General features: G+C 39.9%; 1 protein-coding gene across 6 annotated transcripts in view; it reads left to right on the forward strand.

Moving 5' to 3' along the window:
• PAN3 (poly(A) specific ribonuclease subunit PAN3) overlaps positions 1-16283 on the forward strand; it is a 133363-nt gene that overhangs the window by 23130 nt on the left and 93950 nt on the right. For 4 of the 6 annotated variants that reach the window (XM_047876176.1, XM_047876142.1, XM_047876146.1 and 1 more), the window contains exon 5: positions 14345-14506. The exons of the other annotated variants lie outside the window; for them this stretch is intronic. In XM_047876176.1, coding sequence (XP_047732132.1) covers positions 14345-14506 — 162 coding nt within the window. The remainder of the gene's footprint in view (positions 1-14344; positions 14507-16283) is intronic. 6 annotated transcript variants of the gene reach the window in all.

Consider the following 16283-nt stretch of genomic DNA (forward strand, 5'->3'; position numbering starts at 1 on the left):
TTTTTTGTTATTTTTTGCATTTTTGATGATCAGTTAACTGTGATAAGTAGCATTTCTGACGTATGAGTAGAAAGTAAGACTAGCATGGCAAACAAACACTTGAAAGTATTCCTAATACGAGGGTTTAGTACCTTAAAATTGAAATGTGATTGAGAGCTGCCGATACTCATTTTTGAGAAAGCAGTAAAAATCCCTGGAGATTGGAAGAAGGAGGATATAGTGTCCATTCTTCTAAAATTCATTTTAGTGTAGGAAAGTAGTAGAAGGAAATGTTGTTACCAATCTGACCTCAATGTTTGGAAGGGAAGTGGAGTAACGTGAAACGAGCCACGGTGCTGCCACTTTTGAGGCCCGGCGTCTCCAGCTTTGTGACCTTGGGCCAGCTTCCTCGGCTGCAGTGTGTGCGTCCGTGAAATGACCAACGTGCCCTGGATAATGACTGTGGTGTCTCTCTCATGTCTAAAACTCACTGTCTGTCTAAACTGAAAGGACCTACAGGTCAGTCTCTACTTAGAAATTCAGGGTTCACGTAGTGGTAGGTCTTTGAAGGACCATGTTTTCTTGCCATTTACATTTAAAATAACATGTGGGGACGTAGATTTTTTCCCCCTGTAGTGGACTGTATAGTTAGGAATCTGTTGGTACAGGTTGCGTGTGTTTTAAAATTGTTAATGGTTGAATTGAGAAAGTTTAAGATTTCTTTGTGTTAGTAAAACTCTTAGCATAAGAGTATTGTATGCTACGCTTTGTAAATTGAAGGCATATGTAGACTTTTTCTTTGGTCGTAGTAATTCTCAATGTCTGCTTAATGATGTCGTTTTAGTGGAAGTAACTCAAATTTATGTAAATATAATTCTAAGTTGATTTAGAAGGCTGTCATGATTACTGAGAGACCTTTTATTTCATAATGATATTGGAGGGAACAGACAGTTAAGTTAGGCCATACCCACTACTGTGTTTCATAGCTAAATTATTTTCTGGAAATCTCAGGCCAGTCCCTAGGTCAGGCATGCTGCTGTTTTTGCCTGGGGACTATGAGAATTCTCGGGGTCAGATCAGACCACTGCTTTTACTGTAAGCAGACTTACTCTGTGCTATGTGGAAAATTGCAAAAGAATGATGTTTATACTGACTGCTTCTCTCAAATCTAATTGAAAAGGCAGTACATGAACCTACTTACAGCATATTAATTAGTGCCAACGTAAATGTCTGATGATTGCCAAATCGCAGAGAATTCTCTAGATGCAGAAGTGTTTATGGAGAAAAGATGTTTTGAGTTGTGGTTTTTGAAGGTGTGGAATATGGAGAGGAAAGACTCTTAATCAGAAGATATTGCTCGATTATAAGTAGAGAGTTAGGATCTTCAGTAAATTTTTACATCCTCTTTATCATAGACAAGCTAAGAGACTATGACCGGGGCCCTGTATCTGTAGGGACTGGCTGAAGTAAAATGTGGGATGTGGAAAACAGTATTAAACAGGTTCATTGCCATTTGTGTGTGTTGCTTTATTGTTGCTAGGCATGTGAAAGACTTCCTGAAGAGTCGTGTACTGAGAATGTATGCATTAGGGCAGTACTTACTGTGCTCATGTCCAGGGACCGGCGCCAGTCCCTGAAGCGTCCGGTACCTGTCTGTGGAGACGGAAGTTAAAAGATTGGAAATACCTTTTTAGAAACTTCTGTAATAATTTGATAATACTGCAACATCCAAATATGTGCTCACTTTTCTGGTAATTCCTTTTTACTTTATGAAAGTATACAACCATGATATATAGGAAATTATGAAAAAAATGATCTTTCGCAACTGATGTTTGAGAAGCACTGATTTGTTTTCTACGTTAGATAAAAAGAATATGATAGATAGGAAAAGTAACCATTGTTTGAAAGTGTGTATAATCATTGTTGGCCAGGAGTGGTGGTGGAAGAAAGTGAATTGTAGCCGTGTATTCTGAGGGAGAGGTAAGCCCCCCGAAACACTAGAGAAGGGGTTTTGTTGAAAATGGGAGTTAATGTATTTGAGATTAATACACGAGGAAACCTTAACAGCAAGAGAGATCAAGCTGCAAACTGGCGTAACAGAAAAAGGGGTGAGAGTCACCGTGAATCGCAAGTGTGAAGTATAGAGCTGTACGGTTTTGGGTAAGGATCCTTTGGGAAGAGAGTATCTTTATAACAGAGTTAGATGTTGAAATACAGATGTGCATAAATGAAGTGAATCAGCACTATGACGTCTTGCTGGGTATTCTTGCTAAGCTGTGAGTTTGTATGCAGGGCGACCACAGATGATTGCGACAAAGCCCAAGCAGAGTGAGAAGCTTCAAAATTTGTATTTGGCGTTGTTGGCCTCCCCTTGTGTATCTCTTTCTTAGCCTTTCTTTGCCCTCGTGTTTTAGTCATCGAGAGTCCTTTTCGCGTTCACCGCCTCCCTCCCCCACAGCAAAGAAGGCTCTGGTGGCTGTCATTTACACTGCTTGCTTTAGTTGTACTTTATGGTGTTGTTTCAGTCAACACGCGGTTTTACCTGGGCACTTGCATTTTATTTCTAGCAATGGGAGAAGAGCTTTTTAAGGTTTTAATTAACAAGTTAAAGCCTTTGGACGCAGGAGACAATGATTTCTAACGTATCATGTTTATTTCTCCTGATTTTAAAGCTCTTGGCTAGGATGACGAAGTGGGACCAAAAGGGTTTGGCTTATCTGCTGATGGTTTATTTGTGAGGGACGTGTTATTTGTGAGGATGTGTAGATTTTGGATGTCCACTTCTGGATTATTCTGTTTGAGGGAGAAGTTGGCCAGCAATACTTTCTCTGCTTCCTTCCATGTTTTATCTCAGTTTGAGACCTCCTTCCCACTGTTTTCTACCTCAAGAGCATACACCTCCCTCTCTCACCCATCTGTGTTACAAAATTTACTGGCGATATAGTATGTTTTCTGATTAATTTGACGTTTAAATTTTTTCTTGTAACCTTTCTGTTTTAATGTCTTCAAAAGATGACTTTTATATCATTTCTAATCTCGGGAACAAACTGTGGAGTTACAAGGAAACCGGAGACTGTTTGTGGGAGGGTGCTTTTACTGGAGAAAAGCTAAAGTAAATTTGGAGAGAGTAATCGAATTATAGCGAGCAAGTCTGGAATGTGAATCTTTCTTCGATCCTTCTGCGGCTGAGGCTTATTTTGGAACATCAAGCCAAGCATTGGTCTCAGGAAAAGTAAGAGGGGACGAGAAAATGGAGAAACGGAAATGGAAGTCTTAATGGAAATTGACAATATAAAACTTCACCTGTAGAACCACAGTTTTTAGCCTTTTTCTATATGTTCTCAAGAATTGTTTTGCTTAGTACTTAGGTTTTGCAGATCAGCCACATCAATATCATTTACCCATGAGTATCGTATGAGTAATGTTTCTATGGAAAATTGTGTTTAGAATTCCAAATTAAACAGAGCTATTCTTGTTTTACTGGCGTAGATGAAACCTCCATTCATCTCCACTTGCCAAGCTGTGGGAATGTGTGCTCTCCCGACTTAAGCCAGAGGTAGGTGAGGTCGTAGATTTAGAGGCGCACGTGAGTCCCTATGGGAACCGGTAGAGTTGTTAGATCCAAGTCCCTGCAGGTAGGGAGGCGCCTTATGCCATGGTCCCCGTTTATAGCTTACTCAGAGCTCCTGTTGAGTTTTTATTTCTCTCAAAGAGCAAACAGTCGGAGTAGTAATAACCCAGTGGTGTTGAATAATGCTTGGAAGTCTTAGGGTTTGCAGTTGGATGCCAGGCAGTCTGAATCGATTCTCCATTTCTTCACGGATTATGTTTGTGTTTTTAAGCTTAGTTAAGCGTTTCTCCATTCGCAAGATGAAAACAGTAATCATGCTGAGTGCCTACTATGTGGCCTTATGAGGACTAAACGAAAAATATTTCCTGGCCCAGAAGTGCCCGATAAATGGTAGTTGTACTAATACATTGTTAACTGTAGCTAAATAAATAATCTATTACTGCTCACTGTGGATTAGGCTGTGTTATAATTGCGACTGGAAATATGGGTCTCCAATAGCTGCTCTGAGGATGTCCATGTTTTCTGTGAGGTGTTCAGGACCCCCCTCCCCCAACTTTTTTTTGTGTCTCCTCCCCACATAGCCGTTAGCTTCTCGAACACACGCTTCCAGTTTGGTGAAAGTGCATGTGGGGATTTCTCATGATGTAGTGAGAGATGGATAGAAACTTGATTTTATTTGTATTGATAATGATTTTCTGTATCTGTTCCAGGTAATGTGTTAAACTTACATAATTCTTTCGTAAGTTAATGTTTTATCTTTTGTATCATTTAATCATCCCAACGGGTCTTGGAGAGAGATTATTTTTCTCATTTTACAAAATTGGAGAATGGAAGTTTTGAGAGAGAAAGTAATTTACCTAGAATAATATAGATAATAATTACTTATATTTCAGAGAAAACCCAAAGTCTTTCTAGCAAGGGCAATATGAGAAAGGTGAAATGAGTCTTTGATAAGGTGAAAAATAGGTAGTGGAAAGAGGCTACTGGTAATATACAGGGGAAGAGATAAAACATTGACCTTATGCCTGTTCCTTTTTCCATTTATGTGATTCTCAGTAAAAATTTCTATAAACACAGTTTCTGGGGCAGGAACACACAATTAAACTTTTGATGTTTGAAAAAAAAATAAACTTTTGATGTTTGACAGATAACCTTTTAGAGATGTTGTACATGTTTACATTCCTACTGATAGGTTCTGGTTTCCTACAGACTTGATAACACAGAGATGTAAAAGTATTTCGCATCTTTGTTACTGTATAAGGCAACCCCCCCTCCCCCTCATTGTTTAAATTTGATTACTGGTGCTGTTGAACTACTCATTTATGTTAATTGGTCATTGGTGTTTCTTTAATGTCCTTGGTTTTTCTATTATGCTATTCTTTTTAAATTCGTTGTAAGCTCTATGTATGTTAGAGATTTAGGCCTCTTCTAGTGGATGTTTCAGTCTCCCATTTTGTTTTTGGTCTTGAATTTCACAAGTAATTTACGCTGTCACTTTTGAAATGTCACACAGACTCTGATTATCCCTTACTAAGTACATTTAAAAAGAACAAAATATTAAGCTCATTTTGGTTAAAATAACGTGGTAATTCCCTGTATGCCGAGTCAGTGATTTTAAATTGAAGGGATTGTCGATGTTTTCTTGTAATTTTAATGTATTGTCGTTTTATTGCTAATGATCTATAGTAGTTAACGTTCCTTAGCAAATGGATATGTTCTTCATCTTCTCTGCATTTTAATTGTCAGATTTAAATGTGACATTTTTCCTATTGTTTTTACCTCGTCTTAATTTATTCTTTTCTTTAAAATGCTGTGTAAATAAGATTCGATTCAAACTTGTTTAGAAATATGATAGTTCTTACAGGAAAGGACTCAGTTTTGAAAGAGTTAATTTTGTTTTCCTGCAAAATAAATGAGTACTCCAGGTTGACTTCCAGGATTGTGTTGAGATAAAGATATGCTTTGGAAAGAACAGATTAAATTTTGTTGTGACAAATTAGGAGTTCAACCATGTACTACTTTCTGTACTTTAGTTTAATTGGTATGTTGTGGGCAGTGATCACTTGGCCTTTGTTGTTGAGGCAAGAAAGAATCTTCCAAATTTATGACTGCAAGGAAATTTTGTTCTACCGATGGATTGTAAAAGATCTCGTGGCCGATTTGCGTTTTGGAGGTTGTTTTTGTTTGGTTTGGTTTCTGTTTGTTTTTTTAAGAGGTGAGTGGTGGTTTGATGTTTGACACTTTATACCGTATTTAAACATGTGAACCGAGGCAACATGCCTTTTATATACAGTGTGTAATACTCTTGGGCTGTAGTCATTCTCTTGGTTTAGCTTTGGGCGTTTTGAGTTAGTTCTCAAACCAGTAATGATAGTTGGGTAAAACCATGGTGCATTGTCTATCTGGACTTGGGAACTAGTAGCTCATTCTGAGATTATGTGGTTGGCTTCTTTTTACTCTGCTCTGGTCATTGTGTTTACAAAGTGAAGTAGCTGATTTCAGCCGCTTGGCATTGCTCTTGGTTCACCTCTATTTTCTTTCTTTTTTTTTTTTTTAATTTTTTTTTTTTAACGTTTATTTATTTTGAGACAGAGAGAGACAGAGCATGAACGGGGGAGGGGCAGAGAGAGAGGGAGACACAGAATCAGAAACAGGCTCCAGGCTCTGAGCCATCAGCCCAGAGCCCGACGCGGGGCTCGAACTCACGGACCGCGAGATCGTGACCTGGCTGAAGTCGGACGCTTAACCGACTGCGCCACCCAGGCGCCCCGGTTCACCTCTATTTTCTACAAAGTCGGGGTCAGTAATGAATTAGTAAAGGTGAGTTTAGAATTCCCATCCACAAACATGCTAGCCTAAGTTTTAGCTAAATTGAACCCAAAGTGCATAATTTCCCCAACTCTGTTTTTTTCTTAAATGTTTGTTTATTTTTGAGAGAGAGAGGGAGACACCGAATCCGAAGCAGGCTCCAGGCTCCGAGCTGTCAGCACAGAGCCCGACGTGGGGCTCTAACTCACGAACCGCGAGATCGTGACCTGAGCCGAAGTCAGAAACTGAGCCACCCGGGCGCCCCTCCCCAACTCTGTTTAATTCCCAGGATGTTTTCCCCTGCATTTTGGAAATGGGGAGAGGGAGCTGCTTAATTTTATTTCTTTGAATGGAGCCTCTGTAGCTCTTGTTTCTCATCGATCCCGTCCATGCCAGGTAGATTCAGAGATTGATTCATTTGGGAGTTTGTATTTGGCTATTTTAGGATTAGCTAGAATAAGGTTAAGATTGAAATATGTTAAGGAATATGGAACAGGTTTCTTCAAATTGGAGGCAGAATATCACAGTTCCGAGTGCAAACTCTGGAGCCCGACCTTACGTTAGTTGTGGGATTATAGGTGAGTTATTTTAACCTCGGATAGCCTCACTTTTCTCATCGGTGGAGCGGGCTTTACGGTTGTGCTGGTCTCACAGAGTTGTGAGCATGAAATACGTTCATGGGTATAAAGTGCTTGGCGTAGTGCCTTGTGCTTGCCACGTGGTAGTTGTTGTTCCAGTCTTCTGTTGCTTATGATTCTGTAGTTCTAAAACGTGTGTATCTGTTTCTGAATGTGTGTGAGATTACTTTTGAGTAACCACTGCTTTAGTTTAGGTTCAGTTCTATCTAGTAAAGAGCATTTCTGAGGATATTCTGCTTCATTTCAAGATTGAAGCCAGGGGACAAATGTAAATAAATAAAAAGGGAACCTTCTGCTAATGAGTGATCAGGCGTTTAGCATCATGGGTACTTTTGATAAAGTACTGGAATACATTGTAAAACTTGATTACAGTTATAAAATGATTACAGTTGATAGTTTCTTGTGGAAATAACTTTCATGACTTAGAGAAAAACACCTTTCCTCAGATTCACTTAAAATAACTTGGGCACGGTATTTTCTTTCTCTCCGTTTTATATTCAGTTCCATTCTAAACCAGAAGAATAAAAGAAGTTGCAGTTTGGTGTTCCAGTTCTTTAGAAATTAAATGTAGCCTTGCTTAGCAGAAGTACTCCACTGGTCTTGCTTTTGTTGGTGTAGAACTCCGTTACAATCTGGAGGTTTTAAGAACAGAAGGAATAACCACTTTGTAAGCTTCCTTAAACATGTGCATAGAATATTGGGGGACTGACCATGGTAGAGCCTAAAAATATGTTCGTGTGTGTCTGTAAATCCTGTTTTGCTTTATTTGATATAACTTAGAGCATCGTCTGTTTTCATCCTGTTATCCTGTACATTGACTTCGTAAATTAAAAGGGCTTTTTCATTTATAGATGTTTTCCTGCCCCCGAGTCTCTAACAGTGGGTCTGTTTTTTAGTGGACTCGCTTGCCCATTGCGTTCTACTCTTGGTTTTATTTGAACAATGAAAACTTAAGGAACCTAGTATGTTTTCACAAGTAGCCCACAATTATAACGAATGGTGGGACTAAATACAACATAATCTTTGAAGCTGGCTTACTCTGTTTTTGATTTTTTAAGTGTTTTACTCACGGGGAAGATGATTGGAGCCCATGCTGCAGTGGTCTGTAGGTCTGGATTTACTATTCTAAATTAATTAGGTGTAGGAGCCTTTAAAATCCACATAGTAAATTAGGTAGAGGTAGTTCCCTGTCTTGATGATTATATGGAAATTAGTTAATGTATTTGATTTAAAAAATTCAAATGGTTTTAGTCAATTTGGGGGTCTATTTATTCCCAGTGAGTTTAGATTACCCACCAATCGTTAATGAAATTATAATTTCCAATTTACTTCTCATAATTACAAATATGCTAAAATATTAGGACATTTCATTAATTTAGGGACGACTGCTGTGAGCTGGAAGAGGTTTTGTTTTTATTTTATTAAAAAAATGTTTTTAATGTTTATTTATTTTTGAGAGAGAGAGAGAGAAGTGAGCAGGGAAGGGACAGAGAGAGAGAGACAGACACACACAGAATCCAAAGCAGGCTCCAGGCTCTGAGCTGTCAGCACAGAGCCTGACTTGGGGCTCGAACTCACGAACCGTGAGATCATGACCTGAGCCGAAGTTGGACTCTTAACCAGCTAAGCCACCCGGGCACTCCTGAAGAGGTTTTGTTTTTCAAGTTTTATTTTTATTTATTTAAATAATCTCTGCACCTAATGTGGGGGTCAAACTCCCGGCCCTGAGATCAAGAGGCACATGTTCTTCTGACTGAGACAGCCAGGTGCCTTTAGAAGAGGTTATATTAAAAAGATAGATAAATAAAAAAGATGCAGGTTTATTTTCAAATAAATATGTAGTCAGTTCTAGAGCAGAGGTTTCTTTTTTTTAAAAAAAATTTTTTTTTAACGTTTTTTTATTTTTGAGACAGAGAGAGACAGAGCATGAATGGGGGAGGGTCAGAGAGAGAGGGAGACACAGAATCCGAAACAGGCTCCAGGCTCTGAGCGGTCAGCACAGAGCACGACACGGGGCTCGAACTCACGGACCGCGAGATCATGACCTGAGCCGAAGTCGGACACTTAGCCGACTGAGCCACCCAGGCGCCCCTAGAGCAGAGGTTTCTATTAGTGGACCTGAGACCCTCAGGAGTGGCAGGAGGTAGGTTGCTGAGTTATTATAGTAAAAGGTAATGGGAATTAATATAGTTACTAAGTATTATCTGAATGGAGATAGTTTACACACACACACACACACACACACACACACACACACACACTACTATTTTCTAAGTTACCTGAAGAAGTTGTGACTAATAAAATGCAAACCATTTAAAAGTGGCATTCATGATACTTCAAATCATCACTCGTTGTTTTAGAAGTACAAATAGTGAATGTTTTTGATGTTCGAAAGGGTTTCTTAAAATTCAGGGTGTTGGAAACTTTTTGTACTGTGGTAACAACTTGATTTCTATAGTTTATCACTAATTAGTTAATGATATATAACAACATATGGCTAGTAATAGGAAACATTGTTAAAGCATTGCTGTTTTGCAGTTGTACCAGAAGAATTGTGCACTGAAAAATTGGTCTGTTACTTCGTGGCTTTAACTACATTTTCTATACATGCAGTGGTATTTATAGATTTTTCTTTGGCTAGACTGTGAAGTTTTTTAGGGGAAGAGAATAGATCTCAGCTTTGTATTTCTAGGAAGAAGAGCAAAGAGTGTTATGCTGCAATGTCGAGTGAATGAATGACTAAAAAAAGTGTGTGCGGTTAGGCTTTTGAACTCAAAGAGTCATAAAAATTAGCTCTTACTATTCTTTCTTTTGATATGGAGACGTCCCTCATGTGTAAGGAGTAAAGGAGGATTTCCTTTAGTCTTAAACCATTGGAAAGGGCTTTTATGGACTAGGTCATGAAATTTCGAAGAGCCAGCATTGAAAAACTTCTGCAGGGTATATGAGTAATGGTCTCGAAGTATGTAGGTCAAACTCTGTTGAACTCTTGCTATTTCCGGGAGTGGCCTCAGTTTCTGTCTGGACCGTTCGTTGTTTTTTCTCTAGGTCTTTTCTGTAATATTCTCTAGAACTTTACTCCTCTCAAAGTGTGGTCACCAGAGCAGGAGAGTACTAGTAGTTGTGGGAGCCTTTTAGAAATGCAGTCTCAGGCTTCGCTCGAGGTCCACTGAAGCAGAACTTTTATTTTAATCGCATTTCCAGAAAATTCATAGGTTCCTTACAGTTTGAACACAAAAGGATCCTTGAATACTTTTGTTGAAGCCAGTGTGTTTTTTTAAAATGCCTAATCAAATGAGTAAAACTATTTTCGTCTACTCTTACCGTACTGTTTATTTAGATTTTGCGAAGAATGATAAAAATCGTTCACTGTTGTAGTGAATCTTGAGATTTTAAAGCAGGGATTGTGTAACTCTAGAGAGAGGGAGAGGGGGAGGAACACTTTCAGGATATTTTACCACAGGAACAGAAAGAGATTGGGAATTTTGATGTATGGTGTGGACTTGGTAGGAGATGGGGCAGAAAAGCTGGTGATTTACAGATAGGACGGGACACTTAAAAACACTTCCATTCTGTAAGTAGAACTCCACGGAGGGCGAGGCTATCAAGCACGGAGGGTCAGCAGTGCCCTTTACTGCTTTTGTTGACTATCGACGTTCTCAAGATCGGTCTAGGAGAGGGAAGAGGGCTTTTGTTTGCTCTGGAGGGGAGGGTTTGGATCTTACAGAACTCAGAATGTTAGGGGAATAACTTTAGGGATTAATAAGCATTTCCTGTAAAATTTTCTTCGCCCCCTTTTATTTCCTTATCTTCGATTTGACTTCTCCGGTCTCCTTAGCCCCCACTTTCAGTGAGTCACCGATAGCGGTTCTTAGCCCAGCATGTCTCTTCCCACCCAGGCCGTAATTAGCTTCGTTCCCACTTCAGTTCCCTTGAGTTCACATCCTGGAGAATCACCAGCGATTCTCAAATGGGGGCAGTTTTGTGCCCCTGCTCCCAGGGAACACTGGAGATCTTTCTGGGTTGTCACAGTTGGGCCTGTGGGGCCACTGGCTTCCAGAGGCGAGAGGCCGGGGACGCTGCCGAAACGTGCCGTGGTGCCCAGGGCGGCCTCCACGGCCGCCAGCCCCGTGGGTGAGCGGGGGCTGAGCAACCCTAACCTGGATTGCCGCCACAGCCCACCGTGGGTCTGCCCGTTGCCAGTGTAATGTTCCATCGGAAGCTTTCACGAGTTCCCGTTGCCCATGGAATGAAGTCTGAAGTCCTTGGGACGGGATAGGAACGGTATTTTTTTTAATTGCTTTGAAGCCTCATCTTTTGCTCTTGGAGGTTGGTCGGCCCTCTGCTCTCCTGGTAGACTTAATACTTGCAGTTTGCCCTTGCCCTTGACAAGGGCCCTTGTGTGCCCTTGCCCACAGTGCCTTGTATGCGTCTATGCGTCTACGTACACCTTTCTTCTGGCTTACAGTGGCGCCCGCGCTCTCTCTCTCCCCCTCTCCCTCTCCATCTCCGTCTCTCCCTCTCTGTCTCTCCCTCTCCGTCTCTCCCTCTCCCTCTCCGTCTCTCCCTCTCCCTCTCCGTCTCTCCCTCTCCCTCTCCCTCTCCGTCTCTCCCTCTCCCTCTCCCTCTCCCTCTCCCTCTCCCTCTCCCTCTCCGTCTCTCCCTCTCCCTCTCCGTCTCTCCCTCTCCCTCTCCCTCTCCGTCTCTCCCTCTCCCTCTCCCTCTCCCTCTCCGTCTCTCCCTCTCTCCCTCTCCCTCTCTCCCTCTCCCCCCTTCCCTCTCCCCCTCCCTCTCTCCCCCTCCCTCTCTCCCCCTCCCTCTCTCCCCCTCCCTCTCTCCCCCTCCCCCTCCCCCTTTCCATCTGGGTCCACTTAACTTCTTCTTCAGAACTGCTCAGGCTTTTGCCTTCTCTGTGAACCCTTTGTCTCTGCCCTGTTGGTACCTTATTTATTATATATGCATTTATTATATCACAGTCAGTATGTTCTGTTTGCATGACTTTGTTACCTACCACATTATATCCTCTTTGAGGGAAAGGTTTGTGTTTTATTCATCATTGTATTCCAAGTATTTAGAACAGGTCCTGATACAAAAAGATCTCTTAGATGTTCAGTTGGAAATGCGTGTTCTTCAAGGGATATATGATAGTCAAGATAATTTGGGAATTAGCTTACAGATGAGATTTTACTATAATTTATGTCCTGTGCAGTGAGACTTCTACATGTGGTCTTTTCGCCTCACCCTCGTGCTTTCTGTGGCTGCCATCCCTTTTCAGATGTCCTTTTGTCTTCTTTTGCTTCTCATGATAATTTAAATGGTACTGATACCGTAAGTCTTTTCGTTCAGTATCACGTAGAAGGTTTTACTTTCAGGTTAAGTTTTAATCTCTTGCTACTTATTGGAGAAACTTCAATCTGTAATGGCACATTTTTGGGGATCTGTTCTATTCAAGAGGGAAGGGTGTTAGGGTAATTACAGGTTTTTGAGGGTTGGGGTGGGGAGAGAAGTGATGGATTCCTCTTTGGAAAAATAAGAAACAGAAGGAGACCTGTTGGGAAGGGAGAATGCTACATTGGATTTCTTTAAATACTTTTTTTCTATGTTGCTTAGTGCACCGGTATAAGGAAATAAATCGCACCAATTGTAATAACCAGCTCAAAAGCAAGTCTGAATTTGAAATACGTGCCCGGAATTTAGGTGCCTTGTGTAAATCCTATCTGATAGGTTGTGATTTTGTTTAAGTAAATATTCTTTGATGTGTTGAACTTTTCTGATAATTAGGATAATCTTTAGGCCAGACATTTTCTAAAATAGAAGTTTTAAGTTAGTGAAAGCTTAATTAAGGTGATAGTATTTTTGCTGCGTATCAAAGTCTTACAGTTGTGAGCTGTGTTACTAGAAATAAGTTCCTTTAAAATTCTTTCGTTTATAATATTGTTCTGATGAGTACATTTTTATTTTCATCCACAGAAGTTGCTTGTGATGTACACATGAAGGGTAATTGAATTGGTGTGAGATTGCATAGAGGTGGAAATGTGTTAGCCTCATGAAACACTTATCCACTGCTATAATTATTGGGTTGGTAGGTAGTTTAGTTGTCTTTCTTATGCACGTTTACTTTTTTCCCCCTTAAATCAAAGACCACTGGCAAAGGCCCATCTCTGTAGTTAGAATCTAATTTGCATAGAATAATTCCCATAGGCGTTATTTGCAAGGTTACTTTCAAATTTAGAAATCAAGAGTTTTCAAATTGGTTGTCTCTACTAGCCAAAATTATATGTTATGTATTTGTCTGGCCATGACACTTTTTCTGAAGAAAGTTAATTGTAACTGTTTGCTTCAGCAGACTTACGACAGAACAGTGAGTAAACATAGATTTTCTTCTTTCAGGCTTAGTCACCTTCCCTAAGAATATACCAGCATTCCTTAAAGGGAAAAATATGTATACAAAAAAAAAATACACACACACACACACACACACACACACACACACACACAAATTCATTCCCTTGAGATGTAATGTAGTGCAAATTTAGAGGTAAGATGGTGACAACTACCATTAACTTTCACGTATAAAAAAGCCCCGCCAACTACTATTAAGATTGTTTGCTAACTTTATGACAATGTTTGCCAATGAATTTATGCTTTTATTGGACAAGCTATTCAGTTATCAGTCTGTTCACATTACTGGTATTTATAAGTCCCATGAAATGTGTGTATTTTTAAAAAAATTTTTGAGATGATTTCATTGAGTACCTTAAGTTGAATGCCCACTTCAGACATAATGACTTGTACTTTAACCTGCATAGAATTTTAAAAATTAAAAAAATCAATTCAAAACAAATCTATTTCTTGGGAATTAGCTGCTGCTTTGAAGTGGGGGCAATTCCTCAGTAGGAAATAAGGTAGCAAAATGGGGAGCAGAAAAAGATAAGAGTTTGGAGAATATGTTTACCTGTATTTTGTGCCCTTGAAGCATTTCTTCATATTGCAGTGAGAATAGGTAAGTGCCAGTGGAAAAAATTGTGTAGAGCATTTAACTTTGCTGGTAATTTCTATTCATTAAAGTTGGGTACAATGGGATTCTAATGTATATCTCTACAACAGTTGTTGCTTTATATCATATTGTTGTTCAGCCTGTTAGGCCTGTGGGTTATTTTGGAGGTGTGTATTGGGGGTGGGGGTGGGAAATGGTGGGTGGTGACAGGGACGTTAGAGGGAGTATCTTAGAAATTTTGCTTGTTTCCTATTCCACCATTCCTGCTATCCTCTGTATGCTAGTTATGTTAGTTTAGGTTAGTGTGGGGGATGTTAGGAGTGGCCTGGTTTCTTTCCTTCTTTTTCCTAGCCAAGGAAGTATCGCCTGGGGATGCTGGAGGAGAGGCTAGTTCCGATGGGATCAAAGGCACGAAAAGCAAAGAACCCTATTGGCTGCCTTGCTGACAGGTGTAAATCAGGAGTACCCATCAATATGGTTTGGTGGAACAGAGTCACAGAAAACAATTTACAGGTAAAAATAATTTTATTAGACATTTTTTGAAAGTGAATATCTTGGCTGCTTTCTGTGTCTGTGTGGGTGGTGGGTGTGAAGGTTGGATGGCTTAGTTGATATCCTTAGGTGATTTTTTTTTTTTTTTTTTTTTTTTTTTTTTAAATCGAAGTAAGTTTAGTGGCCCGTTAACCAATTCATTGATTTTCTGTGGTGGCTTTTGAGCTTTCTCTGCTTGTAGTTATTTTCGTATTCTTTTATTAAATTTAGTTTTTCCCTTTTGGATTTTGTTAAGTTATGAGTTCAAATTATATTTCATACACAGTTATTCAGGGTACTGTATTCAAAAGTCATTATAAAATTTATCATAGAAGTCTCATTTATTTGCAGTCTCAATAACAGGAAGCTTCATATGTTGTCTTTCTGTACATTTTTTACTACTACATAAAACTTGTATGTAAACGACTTGTTACGTGTTGGTTCTAAAACCAGCTTCGACAGTATGTTGTCATAGAATTGTGGCAGGCACATTTCAGTCTATCATTGCTGAATAATGAAAATGGATTTTATCACAAAGGTTAGCTTTTCAGTAAGATTCTGAAGTACCAGGGGAAAGGTTTGAATTATATTCAATTGTAATTTGGATAATAATGATTATATTCTCCTTTAAAGACACTGGTAATGGTATAATACAGACCTGTTAATCAGACCTGCAGTCTAGGTGGGAGTCGAATATCCTTCTCCCCAAACTTTCAGAATACATGGGTATTTTTAATGCATTGCTAGCCCAGAGGCTGTAAGCCCACATACATACACCACATGCAGAAAACATACAACAAAGTTAACAACTTGGTTTTATTTCTGTCACCACTTTGTGTTATGAAGGGGTTCCACGATACTTTGGTCTGTTCGGTATTAATACCGCAGTGATATCTATATTCCCTTGGGCATAGAAATAAACAAGTTACTACAAAAATATTGCGAAACATAGCATTTGCCCCAAGTGAAGTTTTCATAGTATTTCCTAAAGGTAAGGAAAAGTTTTGGGGGGTGGGGAGGGTCCCCAGGATAATATCCTCAAAATTTCCTTGGAGAGTTTTGAATCTGGCAATAATGAATAGCAGTACAGTTCGTTGAATTTTTATCTTTGAGATTGGTAGGAGAGAGATTCGATGTTGACGGTTAGAATTATTTTTCAGTTTTAGAAAGAAAGTCTGAAAATAAATTGCACCCTAACTAGACAAGAACAGAGACGAGTGGAGGTGGAGTTGGCGTGCAGGCTGTGGGGCGTGACACTGGTCGTGCACGGGCAGAGCCGCTCGGCCTCTCCACAATATGCCCGTCTTATCCCAGTGACGGTCTCGAGGTACCTCTTTCGAGCGCAGCTCGAAACACCGTTAGGTTGCTGTAAGAGCGTATGCTAGAATTATGCTTTCTGTTTGGTTAAAACGGGTTATAATAGACAAACCTTTCAATGTGCGAAAGATTGGTGTTCTCTAAATCTCACATTTCAAATACTACTGTTATTTTATGCTGCAGATAGTTCTTTTCCTTTAAGGACATGAGGATGCCTTATTAGCTTGGTCTAACATCGGAAGGACGGTACCTCCTCCCAGTATCAGTGACACGTTGAAGTACTAAAAAATACCCACTTAGTGTCCATTACTGTATCTGTGGGTTCCTACATTGGGCACCTGGTGGTGTTTATGCAGGGCAAGGAGCATGTCAGCCTCTTTTCTTTTCTTTTCTTTTCTTTTGGCGGGGGGGGGGGGGGGGGGTTATCTTTTTGTTGTGTGAA

This window comes from Prionailurus viverrinus, chromosome A1 (assembly GCF_022837055.1).
Source record: "Prionailurus viverrinus isolate Anna chromosome A1, UM_Priviv_1.0, whole genome shotgun sequence".
In the NCBI taxonomy this organism is placed as follows: Eukaryota; Metazoa; Chordata; class Mammalia; order Carnivora; family Felidae; genus Prionailurus; species Prionailurus viverrinus.